The sequence below is a fragment of the Poecile atricapillus genome, chromosome 1 (genome assembly GCF_030490865.1).
Source record: "Poecile atricapillus isolate bPoeAtr1 chromosome 1, bPoeAtr1.hap1, whole genome shotgun sequence".
NCBI lineage: Eukaryota > Metazoa > Chordata > Aves > Passeriformes > Paridae > Poecile > Poecile atricapillus.
In genome coordinates, this window is record NC_081249.1 from 130858667 (window position 1) to 130873570 (window position 14904).

Sequence of the window (14904 nt, forward strand, 5' to 3'; positions counted from 1 at the left end):
AGGCAAACAGTATTTTTTATCTGTTTCTATGCGCTTCACTAGAAAACAGTTTTCTCATTGCCTCTCAAGGCTTCAAATCTCCCAGCACTTCACTATACCACAATTACTCTGCTTTTTACTCAAATTCACACTTTGAACACTCTATTCCTCCCCATACTCTATTATGAATTAAAGGAGTTCTTTTCAGGACTTCATTGTCCATCTCCATAGTTTTAACAGAAAGATATTTCAGCTTAATTAAAGCATCTTCTTAATTTTCTACCTTTCTTGAAGCTTCTTTTCTTTCTTGACACTAGTAGTTTATAAAGTCTCTTTTCATGTTGATCACTCTCCTTTTCTCTCTCTGGATGAAAAGATTAATCCGCAAGTCTCATCTGGATAAGAAAGAGTTAAAATCTTGCCCAAGCTTTTGTAGATGGTTCGGTGATCTCTGCTGAACAGGAGCTGGAGCCGTCTGCGATGGAAAGTTCCTCATGGCTGCTTTTAGAGAGCGTAGTCTCCGTCTCTGCTTGCTTCAGGCTCAGAGCTCCTTTCCTTCTTCACTCGGCAGTTTTCTAGTGAATGTAGTTACAGCAAACCCTCTAGCTAAACCAGAGATCGGGCCGAGCCCGGCCCAGCCCGACCTGGCCCGGGGCAAGCCTCATCTCCCGGCCGGGAACGCGGCGGGCCCGGCCCGGCCCCCGCCCAGCCGCATGGCCTGGGCAGGGAACCGGAGGCCAGCCGGAGCTCCGCCACCCTTCACAGTCAAGAAACAAAGAACAACCACAGACTTCTGGGTGTACACTTTAAGGTGGGGTTCACAAGTTGATTCTACTTTTCAATGGCTAAAACTGCTGTCAATTCTCAGCAATGACCGATAATTGGTCAGGAGAAAAGACTCCCAGGAGACCCCAGCAACTTTAACTTTCTTAAAGGTAAAGGAACCCCATGACAATGTTCAAAGCAAAGGTTCCCTCTACCTACCATGCCACCAGTGCCACATGGAGCTCTCATCACACAGCACACCCATACTTGAAAACTGAATCGCCCTGGGATTTTGGAGATAATTACAAAATGGCTGGAAGGTGAAAACTTTGGTCTCACTGATGAAGAGGAACAAGCACAAATGACACGGGCTGAAGAATCTCCACTGTACCACCAACTGCCAGCAGAAGAAACATGCTATGCTCTGTTCACTGATGGTTCCTGTCGCATTGTAGGGATGAAGCAAAAGTGGAAAGCAGCCGTATGGAGCCCCACACAACAGGTTGCAGAAGCCACTGAAGGAGAAGGTGGATCAAGCCAACTTGCTGAATGCAAAGCTGTTCAACTGGCCCTGGATATTGCTGAAAGAGAGAAGTGGCTGTAGCTCTACTTCTGAGATTCATAGATGGTAGCCAAAGCTCTGTGGGGAAGGCAGAAGTGGAAAAAGGCTAATTGGCAGTGCAGAATAAAACCAGTCTGGGCTGCTGATGAGTGGAAAGATATCGCTACCAGAGTAGAGAAACTGTCTGTGAAGGTCCATCATGTAGGTGCCCATGTTCCCAGGAGTCGGGCTAATGAAGATCACTGAAACAATGAGCAGGTGGATCAGGCTGCAAAGATAGAGGTATCAAAGATAGACTTAGATTGGCAACACAAAGAACAGTTGTTCCTAGATTGATAGGCTCATGATGCCTCAGGTCATCAGGGTAGGGATGCCACCTATAAGTGGGCGTGAGACCAAGGGGTGGATCTAACCATGGACAGTATTTCTCAGGTCATCCATGACTGTGAGACATGTGCCATGATCAAACAGGCCAAGCGGTTGAAGCCACTATGGTACGACGGGCGATGGTCCAAATATAGGTATGGGGAAGCCTGGCAGATTGACTACATCACACTGCCCCAAACCCACCAGGGCAAGCGCTATGTGCTCACAATGGTAGAAGCCACCACTGGATGGTTGGAAACCTACCCCATGCCTCATGCTACAGCCTGTAACACCATCCTGGGAGGATGAAAAGCAGGTCCTTTGGAGGCATGGCACCCCTGAGAGGATCAAGTCAGACAATGGGACTAATTTCAAGAATAGCCTTATAAACACCTGGCCTAGGGAACATGGTATTGAGTGGGTGTGATAGTAAAAGGTTCTAAAATCTTAGAAAATTCAGACTTAGAAAGAAAGTTAGGTTTGGAAAGCCCTGGGAAAAGTAGGCTCTGAGAAATGTTAGGCCTTGTGCTTGCTAAAGATCAGGTCAAACTGCACCTGTGTAGTCAGTATATGTTAAATGATACAATTGTTAGATGTGATTAGATATAATTATAGTTTAAAGAACATGAGGAACAATGTTAGGGGGCTAGGGGGGATCACAAGAAATCCATGCTTGGGTAAAAACAATGCTTACAATAGAACAATGTAAGTTTAATAATCAATATGTAAGTTGTATAACGATAGAGTATAAAACATGTTCAACTCAAAACCAAATGGGGTCAGATTTGGGTATGTGTACCCCTGACACCCAGAGCTCTTCAATAAAGCACCTTCATATAATCATTCCATGATTATGTGTGTTCCTGAATGCTAACAGGTGTACCATATCCCTTATCATGTACTAGTGGGTGGGAAAGTGGAGAGGTACAATGGGCTGTTAAAAACCACCTTGAAAGCATTGGGTGGGCAATCTTTCAAAATTTGGAGCAGCATCTAGCAAAGCCTACCTGGTTAGTTAACACCCAAGGTTCAACCAACCAAGTAGGCCCTGCCCAACCTGAGCCCCTCCATACAGTAGATGGAGACAAAGACCCAGTGGTACATGTCAGGGGTTTGCTAGGGAAGACAGTTTGGATGAATTCTGCTTCGAGTACAGACAAACCCATTTGTGGGGTTGTGTTTGCTCAGGGACCACGTTGCACATGATGGATAATGCAGAAAGATGGAACAACATGATGTGTACCTCAGGGAGGTCTGATTATTGGGTGAGAACTATGAGTAAATATCACTGTTTGCTGCATATCATTGCCCTTGTCTGTATGTATATATATGTATATAATGTATGTGTTTGTAGAGTTAGAATATATATTAGTTTTGGTAATAAGTTGATGATATGGCGATAAGGGGTGGAATGGCCTGGGGTGACTTTATGATGCTTGAATCCCTTGTTGCCTTGTTTATGTTACATATCAAGTTCTGCACCTTTAGGACTGGCTCTGAGTATGAAGGGGGGGAAGTAGAAACACACAGTTTCTGTTTGGAAAGAGCCCTCACTCCCCCACATCCTTCTCCTGGACTGCTGTGATGTCTGCAGCATGCACACACAGTGGGACAGAGCACTCCTTTGCTTTTAGTAAGTTTTTAGCTAGCTGAGACAGAGAAGTTCCCCAGACTTTTTTACTTTTTTCTTGGATCTGTTCAAGCCTGCTCTGGACTGAAAACCCAGACAAATTCCAGGAGCTCATGCCTGTCACCCACTGGGGCCTGGCCCTCAGCATTTTCCAGCGCAAGAGGGGCTGATAAGAACCTGAGCAAGCTGAGCAACACCACATGAAAAAGACTGTTTTTCTGGATTTGCCATCTCATTGAACAGCGAGAGGTTTTATTGTTTTATATTATTCAATTTCTGTTAAATAAACAGTTTTTTCCCTGAAGCAGCTGGGGGAGGGACCACTTGAATTTGCTTTCTGGATGGACCCCATTTGGAAGTTCTCGCTCAAATTTGCCCTAAACCAAGACAAATACAATTATTGGCACACAATGTGGGGCTCGAACCCATAACTCTGAGATTAAGAATCTCCTGCTCTACTGACTGAGCTAGCCAGGCTGGCTGAGGTGGGGAAATACCTGAAAGAGAAGTGCCATGATGATTCTAAGGAGAAAAAGATCATTGCAATAAGCTGGCGTATGCTTACTGCTTGCTGCTAGATACTGTAGGGCAGCGAGATAAATCAGCAGCTACCCCAGTCACTCAGGCTGCAGCTCAGCCAGCAGCTAAACCAGACAGTGAACCTAAACCAATGGTTGTTGCTCCTACCATGAGAGGTATGAAATACAAAACCAAAACCGATCAGCCAGTGGATGATGATAATGATGCGGGGGAAGGACCCTCATCCTGTGTAGTGGTTTAGATTCACCAATTTGAGTTTCCCAGCCAATGCACCAAATAATATGGTGGGTTTAGAGCTGGCTAAAATCACCAGGGTACTTACTAATTTCTTGCTGTGAGATATCCATTAGGAGAAGGGCAAAACAGGCTTAAAACTTAAAAGGAATAAAGAAACTTTATTAACAAGACCACAAGAATAAAAAAAACCGAAAAAAACCTCCAGAACACTTTTCCTCCCCTTGCCCAGCTTTTTCCTTTCCCAACTGGCAACGTAGAGATAAAATCTGGGATCTTAAAACAGCACTAATTATACAGTAGTTTTTCATCAGTTTTTGTAGGGAGAGGAGTTTTTTCTTTTCATGCCATGGAGACTTCTCCACAAGAAACAGTTCTCTCCTGGCTTTTCATTTCTACTAATAGCAGCCACCTGGGAAAAAATTCTGCCATTGTGAAATTTCCCCCCATTTTCACAGCGCTCCTAGAGGTATGCTCATGGGCCATGAACTCATGGGATATTATTTTAAGGGTGAGTTGTTCAAAGGCAAATGTTGTCTCCATCTGTCTTTGTGATCATCTCTGGGAGCAGAGGTTTTCTTCTCTCCCTGGGGGAAAGGGTCTTCATCAGTCTCATCTCTCTCTCTCTCTGTTCCAGCATGTCATAGGATCACAGCTACTCCAACATCTGCTTGGCTTCATCAGTGGGTACCTCTGCTCTGATCTACAGCTTGTATACTTCATTCCCCCAATACTCTTTCATGAATTAAAGGAGACTCATCATCCATCTCCGTGGCCCTATCAAAAGAATAATTCTTCCCCATTCGGCATCTCCTCATCCCTCTTTCATCTCAGGCTTGACTCTTCCCTTTACTGACCTTGATGTTTTCATGTTGTCTCTCTACATGTCACTTCGTTCTCTTCTTTCCCTGGAGAGAGGATTGAGGTCTGTAGGTCTCATCTGTGTAGTGGAAGGGTTAAATCTTGCCCTGGCCTGTGGATGGTCATGTGAGCTCTGCTGGGGGCAGCAGCTGGAGCTGTTTATGCTGGATGATTTGTCCCTGCACTGGGCGAGGGCGACTATGATCTCAGCAGTCAGGCCAGCACTCAGAGGCTGCACACCGCAGGCTGATGGCTTGCCTTCCTCCTGCCTGGCAGTTTCTGGTGAAACTCAGCAGCTGCAGAATTTCAGCCAAGCTGGGGCCGGCCTTGCCTGGCGGTACCACTGCAAAGGCCTCAGCGGGCTCCCCAGGAAGGGGTCAGCCCCCTTGGGAAGGGGCCCTAGCCACCCCAGCCAGATTGGGACCCAGAGGGCTTCCCAGGAGGGGTCAGTGCCACAGCCGAGCCTGGCCTGGCCCTGCCAGGCCACCTGGGCCAGGCAGCTGGTCTCCAGTTACCTCTTCAAGGGCAGAAGCTAAGAGAGATAGTTTCCAGGCTTGTGGTTTTTAAAAGGTGGAATTCACAGAGGTGGACCTAATTTTCTAGGGTGTAAAATGTTGTCAGTCCTCAAAACTAGCCAGCCATTTGCTTATCTCAGGCACAGAAGAAGCTCCCAGCAGCTTCTCTTAAAGAAATCACTTCCGTGGGTGTTTCTTCTTCTCTCCCTAAATATCAATTAATATCAAACTGCCACAACAGTATATGGGTTTTGCTGGATGAATATAATCCTTCCTCCCTGCCTTCTTTCACAGTTACCCTCATCCTCATCCTATAAATTCTGATGTGCTTTATCCACCTTTATGTATTTGGTTTGCCCCGCTAATGTTCATGTCTTCACCTATATAGTTTACCTGTTGTAGCTTCAGGTAGGAGGTGCTATTACACAGTGTGTGAAAGAAGACACGCAGCTCTGATTTATCACTTTTTGACTGGTTGGTGCAGCCTCTGCTTTTGAAATTCTCCTCTGGGAAAGTTGAGATTGTTTAAGGGGTGATCCTCTTTGTGATATTGTTTACATATTTGCTGCCCTACCTCTGGATCTCAGTATCTCCAGTTTATTCTTCTGTAAAACTACTTTTTTTCTGCTGGATCTTCTTACCAGAAGCACCCAGCTTTAGGCTGATAGTGTTATCCATGGATTTTACAGTGGAAAATCAGCTGACAGATGCCTGTAAGACTTTCCATTTAGTCTCACTAAATGACTCTGGTGATCAATTTAGAGAAGGCAAAAAAAAAGTTTTGACCAAAATGTTACCAATATGTAGGGACCATCTGAACATTAAGTGAGCAAACAGGAATGGTAGTAAAGTCATGCGATGAGAAAAGGCTTTGAGCATCATTTTATAAAAATGAACATAGACATTACTAAAAGGAAGGCGATGGGTCTTGGTTCCCAGAGTAGCATGGAAAAACTGCCTTAAACCCCCTTATGGAAAGCAGAGAGTTAAAATTGCTGTTGTGTGTAATATTTCAAATCATGAAGTCATTAACGTAATTCATCCTGAGTTCTGTATTGGTATCTTTAACAATGCCTAGTTTTATTTATTTTTGGGACGAAGGACAGATATACTGAAAAAACAAGACTGTTGTCCCAGAGCTCATTCATTCCTGTTGTAGAAAAAATAAATTCTTTCCTTTCAGAAGACTTGATCTATTCAGTAACATGGTCACACATTTATTTTGTCACTTGGATTAAGTTTCTACAACAGGGCTATGCTCATAAGGATGTAAGTTCCTGGCATTTTTCCAGTTATCAGTACTGAAATATTAACGATCAAGCGTTTACTGAATGCCATTCCTCAAATGCAGGGACTCCACAGCATCTTGTTGCATTCATGGAATTAATTTGTTTGCATTATCTGGCCAACTGGTTCTTTTGTATTGCCAAGGTGATGAACAGATTTGACATTTAGCTGATTACTTCACCAAAATTACACAGAAAACAGGGCAGCCATCCAAAGTTCCTTTCAGTGCAAAACCTAATTATAAAAACGCTTTGAGCAGCAATTTCTTTTCGGATGTTAAAGTGCTTTTATTAGATTGTTCCCCTGTCATTTTAAAATTTATTGCTAAACACTTGTAAATGGGGTTGCCTGCTGAAGTAGAATTATTTTATTTTCTATATTTAAGATGAGACGAAAAAGTGCACGGAGCAAATTTTAGCCAGAATTTGTTAGTATTTTACATGTTTCTGAAAAGGAAGGAGAATAACTAGTGCTGGCTTTCACAGATCCAAAATACATAATTTATCTTTGTGTTGAATAAAATTGTACCTGGTTTTTTTATTCACAATTCAGCAACTCCCAGTTTCCAAAAACTGTTACTTAGCAAATAATGAAATCAAATATGTGATTTAAAATTTGAGTACAGCCCTTTGTTTTTAGAATCTCATTAATGTTGATTTGCACAATTACTGGTGATAGAAAAATCTAACCATGTTCTTGTGCCTTTCTTTCATAAGCCATTACCTGTTCTCAAAAAGCATAAAAGTATTCTTAACTCATTTGTCAGGGTCATTGAATATAAGTTGGCCAAGTGAATTTCAAGCAGTAAATTTAGAACTGAGAGCTGAAGTGGCTCTTAGAAGAAGTTTCTTGTGAAGTACTTTTTTTAGTGTCTTAGAATATGTTTCGGTTTTTATACTGCCTGTTGTTATTAACATCCTTTGGATCCCAGACAAGGTGTGATCTGGGGAGATTTCAAGGTGATAAAATTGTTGGGTTTTGCATATGATATTGTCTAGCACACTTTGGGTACTAAATCATCTTGTGAGGACATAGATTAATTCTTGACACTGAGATCTATTAATATACCTTGAAGCCCAGTGAATTATGTGAATCTGCTGCTTTAAGCTGTAGAATTCTGCCATAACTAGGAGGAAATATTTTGCTGTAGGTAGATCAATGTTGAAAGCTTGTCAAGAAAAACTTTAACATTTAAAATTTATTCTTTCTCTTTTTGCCAGTACTAGAGCTTCTACAATAAATATCGTTTGTGATCTGAGGAAAAAGAGATATAATTTCTTTTATATTTATCTGTATTACTAGAGTTTCAAAAGCTCAAAAAAGCTGCACCCCAGTGAATAATCTTACAGAGGGTAATTTTCACTCCTACCTCTCTGAGTGCTCAAAAAACACAGTAAATGTCAAATTATCAAATAATTTAATTAATGCCCATTGCAGAACAAGTAATTAAGATAACATTATGTATTAACAGATAACAAAAATGAGAATAAGACATTTGCTAAATACTAATTTGCTAAATACTTTTTGAAGATAATGGATAGTATTTAACATGGATGTTGTGAGGAAGCTTTGAGTTTGAGAGAATGCAGTCTGAGCAACACAGCTATGAGCAGGTGTACAACACAAATGTGGGTTTGTTTTACGTTTGAGTGTTGAACTATATTTTCAGTACTAAGCTTTCTTAACTCCTCTTTGTATTTCTAAAGTGCCCAGAGCTGGGGGTTTAGCCTGGAGAAAAGGAGGCTCAGGGGAGATCTTAACACTCTCTGCAATTCAGTGAAAGGAGAGTGGAGCAAGGTGGGAGTCAGCCTCTTCTCCCAGGCAGCCAGTGACAGGACAAGAAGAAATGGCCTCAAGCTGCACCAGGGAAGGTTCAGCCTTGACATCAGGAAAATTTCTTCATGAAAAGGATTGTCAAGCTTTAGAATATACTGCCCTAGGGAGGTGGTGCAGTCACCATGACTGCCAGAGCACTGAGTGCCATGTCTGCTTGACAAGATGATGTTCAATCATTGGCTGGACTGGGTGTGATCTTGGAGGTCTTTTACGTCCTAAATGATCCTGTGTTCTAACTATTTGCTTGTCAACGTGATCAGTAATTCAGGGCTATATTATATGGGGAGAAACACATTGCTGTAGATTTGAAAGTTCACAGATTATGCCCCTGTGCACAGAGAACACTCCTTTGCTGCATTTTGCTGCTAACAATGGTCCCAATGGATGTGCCCTGTTGCTGTCTTTCATCGTGCCAGTGGGTCTCCTATAATTTAAAACTATACGTGTGTGTATGGTTTATCTGCCTGAACTGTGTAAGAACACTTCAAACACTCTAGAAGCATAAACTTAATTAATTTCTCATTTTTCTATTTCCCTTTGAAATAAGCAAGGGATGTGTGGACCTGGTGTAACAGAAGTGCTATGCAAGCTCGTCAGGAACTCCTCAGCCAGGGTCATCTTAACAGTATTCTTTTTGATCCTGTGTCGGCTTTGTGACAATTTCAGAGAAAAGAAGCAGAAAAATAGTCTATTTAGACCTTAGTGCACGCTCAGGTTTGAGTCTTTAGTAGAGCTCAAATGAGGTATAGTAGCAATTAACATTTGCTTATCAGAGCTTAATTTTGAATTTATGTTTAACTTTAGATGTCTGTCAGAAAAGACTTCATTGGACCAAAATCTATTTCACAGAACTATTAAGGGAGAAGGAACTGCAAGACTTTTGGCAGGACAACAAACTCATATGCTGAACTCATTTATATTTGCTAAACTGAAACTGCCTGCAACACAAAGGCCACCAAATTTTTTTGAAAATAAATTGAGTTGTTTAGTCACCGCCAAGAAAAGACAAATGGAAAACCATATTTGTTTGCAAAAGTGCTTCCTACAGTATTTCTAACTTCTGCCTATTGCTTCTCCATAGGTTGTGCCTGGCTGACATCCTCACTGATACCAGCCATTCTGAAGCTACTCATGCAGAAGCTGCAGCAGTAATTGCCCCGATCATATCTCCACTTCTCATGTTCACTCAGCATCTCAGAAGCTTTCTGGAAGATAAGGAAGAAATCATGACAGCACTTGTCATTAAATTTTGTGCAGGATTTCCGAGTCCATTTAAAATAACAAGTATTTACTCTTTCATTAGAAATATTTCCTAAATAATGTTTACCATACTTCCCTTAACAAATAAAATAACAATTTTAAATTCTGAATCAGAGAATTCTGTAATTACATAATATTTTTTACTCCAGGCCACATGTGAATAGAACTTATGTATATTTGTAAAAATAATATCTGTGTGAAAATCTTTCTTAAGATCCTCAGGAAAGACTCAGCAAAGCATCTTCTTGTCTGATTTTTGTCTGTAAAAGAGGAGTATTGAGAGCTGCTAATCTTTATGCCTGTTGTATTTTCCAAACTTGCTAGAACTCAAGCTCACCACTACATCTGCATTCGTATGATAATTCAGAGGAAAAGTAGAGTGTCATAATCTATGGTATTGTTACAAGAAAATAAAAGATCTGTCTTTCTTGTCTAGGCCCCTGATCCATGGTAAAATGAGAAAATGGTAACAGCAAGATTTTCCTTAATCTGGGTCAGTGAGAATAATTTAGAAAAACAAGATGACATTTCTCATTGCTTTCTAAAGAGAGGAATATCTTCTTTCTGGCACTGTGCTCCCTCCCTCTCAAATACCAGAAGCTTTCATTCAAGCATTCTCTTCTGTCTAGTCTGGAAATTCAGTTTCCCAGAGCTCTGTGTCAGAGTTTACTTTTTGGGTCTTCTAGTTTGATTTCTCATGTGTAATAGATCAATACATCTTGAAATTTTTCTAGTGAGCCCAGTGGTTAAGCACTTCCATTTGAATACATGATTTTGTGTGGTTTTTTTGGTTCTTTTGTTGTTTGTTTGTTTTTAAGATGGAAAAAAGAGTAGTACGAGGATGTGAGGATTCTGTGGTGACGGGGTATTACCTGAGATGTACTTAGGCATTCTTCAAAAGACCTAAATAGAACTAGTGATGCAGAAATCAAGGGAACAATTTATTCCTGATGTCTAGCAAAAGATGGAGATGCTTGTGCTGTGAACCCAGCAGGTAGAATTAACCTTTGCTGAGCTTGGTTCTGTTGTAGACAGTGGCATCTGGCCTGATTTTTTTCAGATTATGAAATGATTATTAGAAGGTACCACAGTCAAGTGCCGATCTGAACAGCCTATCCAGAAGGCATTAGCTGGTGAATAATTTCCTCAGTTCTTGCTGTTTAAGTTCCACAGGAATTTTAGTGGTATATATTCTGCCCAAGAAATGTAAGCATTAAAAATAGAACATGTATAACTTTGCAAAAGCTATTTCAGTAATCACACACCAGTTTCCTTGTAATATTTATAACTCAGTAATTGAATTACAGTAATATGTTTAATTTTTAAATCATGCAGAAGTCCCATTTCCAGGTGATTCACATCTTAGTTAAAATACATATGCACAAGGGATTAAAAGGTTGTTGTCTCTTCAGCACTTCTTATTGAATATGCAGCACGATTATTGACTACAGAGAATTAGATTTAGAGATCAGCAATATGTATATGTGCCTTGTTGTAAAGAAGATGTATAATAGAATTATTCTCATACAGATCATTTACTGCTAGCTTTCTGCCTCCTACATTTAATTTTATTTATTTATATCAAGCTTTATTTTGAACAACATGCTGTCGCTCTATTGGGAACGGCAAGAAGAACAACACAGACTCTCTTGGGAGTCGATCAGGAGAATTATCTCCCAGTTTTTTGCTTCAGGTCTTTTTTATAGACCGATACGTGAAAAGTACAGAAAGGAAAACTCTTACTGGTTAGTAAACTAACACATCATCATCATTGGTCAGTGGGGTTCACCACCCCTCAACCTTCTCTTGCAAGAAAACAAGGAACAGACAAACAGCACCTGCAAGGCTGTTCTCTATCTGAGGATTGTTTTAATTCTTCCTTATGAATTCCCAGGCCACTTTCCCAGGCAAGACTGAGAAAGCTATGTGGCCTGCTATTCCACAGGCACTATGCTCCCTGCTTCACAGTTAGCATCCATAACATGCAGTGAAATATTTCCAGTGGAATGGTGTACTAGGTAGAGCATATAATTTATTAGAAGTTGTATGTTGGTCTCTTCTACCACATATAAAACAAGAGTAAATGATCTCAAGTTTTGCCAGGTGAATTTTAAACTGGATATTAGGAAAAATTACTTAATGGAAAAGGTTGTTAAGTGCTGGAAAATTCTGCCCAGGGAAGTGCTTGAGTCGCCATCCTTGGAGGTATTTAAAAGCTGTGTTGAGTTGGGCACATGGTTTAGTGGTGGACTTGGCAGTGCTGCATTTGGTTAGAGCCGATGATCTTAAAAGCCTTTTCCACCCTAAACCATTCTATGATGTTACATAATTGATAAAATTAAGTTCATATTTTTTGTTTCCTTTTTTTATCTCCATGTTTATGAATTTGATATTGGCTAATAAGATCACTATTGCAAGTTGCAGATGCTTAAATATTGCCTTTAAATGCTGCAATGAGGGAATGGCTTTTATTCAGCTTATTTTCTGCATTCCTAGAACTGTGCCAAGAAGCCTTATCAGGTGAAGTTTTCCTGATGGCTTCAGCACCTCTTGCCAATATTACTTTCTTTGATACCATGGCTTGTGAAATATTGCTCCAGTTAAATGCAATGAAGATTCTCCTAGCAGTGTGCTCAGACAAACGCATACTCCTTATTCCCGGGATCAGGTGAGGAATTTCTCTGCAAGCCACTGTCACATTTGTGTAAAAGCGAAAAGATTTCAGCACTATGTCCATTTTGACATAGCCAAACCTAAGTTTCTTTTCTATGACAGCTTTAATGTGATTTTCAAAAAATTAAAAAAAAAAAGTTTCAGTTCCATTTACCTAAGATAGTAGAATTGATTGTTTTTCATCTTGAATTAGGACTGGGACCCAGACAGGTTGTGGAATCTCTGTCTTTGGAGGGATTCAAAACTTGACTGGACAGAGCTTTGAGGCAAAGATATATATGGAGCCTAAATATACAGCTGTCACCTCAAAGATGAATTAGCTTCAAAAGCTGAATAAGGACCTGATCCCCAGCCCATTGATGTCATTGGGCTTTGGACAGAGTTCTGTCTGCCTGGTAGATGGTTTGCAAATTTTTATTAGCAAATACTGCTAATGCACTTTTGCCTTTCCCTTTCCTTCTCACCACTATTTTTAATTTTTTCTTTTTTTTTTAGTAAAGGGACACAGAATACTAAAGGTCTATGCTAATGCACAGATGAATTATGGTAGACTTGAGATCCTCACTGCCACAGAAGACTTTTCACCCTTAACCAGGAGCCAGGCCTTGGAGATTAAGGCCCAGTGCACCCTAGAAACGGATTATTGGTGTTCTAGGAGGTGATGACAACTGTTTTAGATTATATTTATAGCACTTACTAGTTTTTCAGCTCAGGACTGTATATAAAAAGATAGAATTAAGCCATAATTACTTATTGCCCTTTGGGCAAAGTCAGAGATATCAGCTGTGATGTTGACATGCCTGTGTACTATCACATATGTACAATCCTTCACATTCCTTTTTTTTTAATTCTTCCTGCATGCTCTCATAGTTTTGACTTCTTTATTTCTTTATGCCCTCATCTGAATTCTGCTGTCAGCTGTGAGTTTGCAGTTTTCTCTGTGGGTAGCACAGCAAGCCCCTTTTTTTTTATGAGGAAGGCAGACACTGAAAGAAATACATATGACTTTTTTAAGGTGACAGGCTAATTCCAGGCCTTTTGCAGCTTCCAATATGCAAGCTCATCTCACCAGCTAGATGAACAGCAAACTGAATGGCTTTCTTCCAAGATCTGAGGAGATTTCACCCCCCATAACACTTCACCTTCCTCCTCAGAATGAAAAAGTAGAGCAGAAAGGGTGATGCTCTCTGTGGCGTGCTGCAGAAAGCTTCTAAGCTGACTCCTTGGCTCCTGCAGCAATGGGAACTATAAAATCCTGCCTTGGGGTCTTTTACTGAGGTGGAATCTGAGTGCTCCTCATCTTCTCTTTAAGAGCTGCCAGTAAGCAGATTTGGTAATGTGAAAGCCTTAAGAGAAGGCTCCCTTCAAATTCCTGAACAAGTGTATGTTTGACTGAATTGCTCCCCTTGTTTCAGTCTTGTATTTGGGGGGTGGGGGATGGTGTTTGCCAATTACAGCAGTCTCACATGGAATATTTTGCCTTTTAATTTGCTCTGTGCAAAGTTGCAATGAGGAAAATACACTCAGCTGAAAAGAAAAGCAGCACTACAATATTATATTTTATAAAGGCATTATAAATTGCCATTTTTTTTTTACTGTAAATCCTTTTAGGTAAGTAATGTAGTCAATATTTTTTTCCAGTCTATATAATATTATGTCCCAGACAGTAGGCATTTGCCTAGAGAGATTTACATTAAAGATGAGTAGGTTTGAAAATTTTTTGATTTGAGATTTTATTTTGGATTATGCAACAAATGTGAAAGGTATTTTCATGGACTGTGAATGATCAAGTCATCTTTGCTAGTGAAACAGATGATTTGGAACTGAGTTATACTAATACAATTAAACAAAGTAAGAAGATTCATAAAAGATTCAGCAAAATATGGTCTGAATATTGTAAAATTTTATAAAAGAGCCTCTCAAACTTAAATGTTCTGTTTTTCATACAAAACTTTAATTTAAGTAACACAACTACTTATAGAAAACTGCCTAAAATTTCTAAATATATTACTACTTTAGCATTAATGCTGATTTAAGAAAATTCTATTTTGGTAGAGTGAAGTGTGCTTTACTGTAAGCCAAAACTGGGAGGAAGACACCTGAAATGCAGAGAAGGAACACTGAATTTCATTTTCCTTTGTGCCATTGTATCTCATCTTAAATTCACACTATGTCCTTCTGTATAGGACATAGAATTATTATTAGTTATCACCTTTTGTGATGGTACAAATAAATGACATTGTGCCTAGGTGTTGGATATTGGATAAATTGTGTACTGTCTGCAAAAAATATTTTACTGCTCAAGCACCTTTAAAATTATTCTGCCTTTTGACTTCTGGAAATCCTTTTTGTTCAAATGACACAATAACCTTTCCTGTCATTGCTATCCAAAAACC

The 14904-nt window shown here is 40.2% G+C and overlaps 1 protein-coding gene across 1 annotated transcript in view; it reads left to right on the forward strand.

Annotated features, from left to right (window-relative positions):
- LOC131583305 (protein inscuteable homolog) overlaps positions 1 to 14904 on the forward strand; it is a 62356-nt gene that overhangs the window by 35511 nt on the left and 11941 nt on the right. Inside the window, 3 exon segments of the mRNA XM_058847290.1 lie at positions 9657 to 9841; positions 12332 to 12478; positions 12481 to 12503. Coding sequence (XP_058703273.1) covers positions 9657 to 9841; positions 12332 to 12478; positions 12481 to 12503 — 355 coding nt within the window.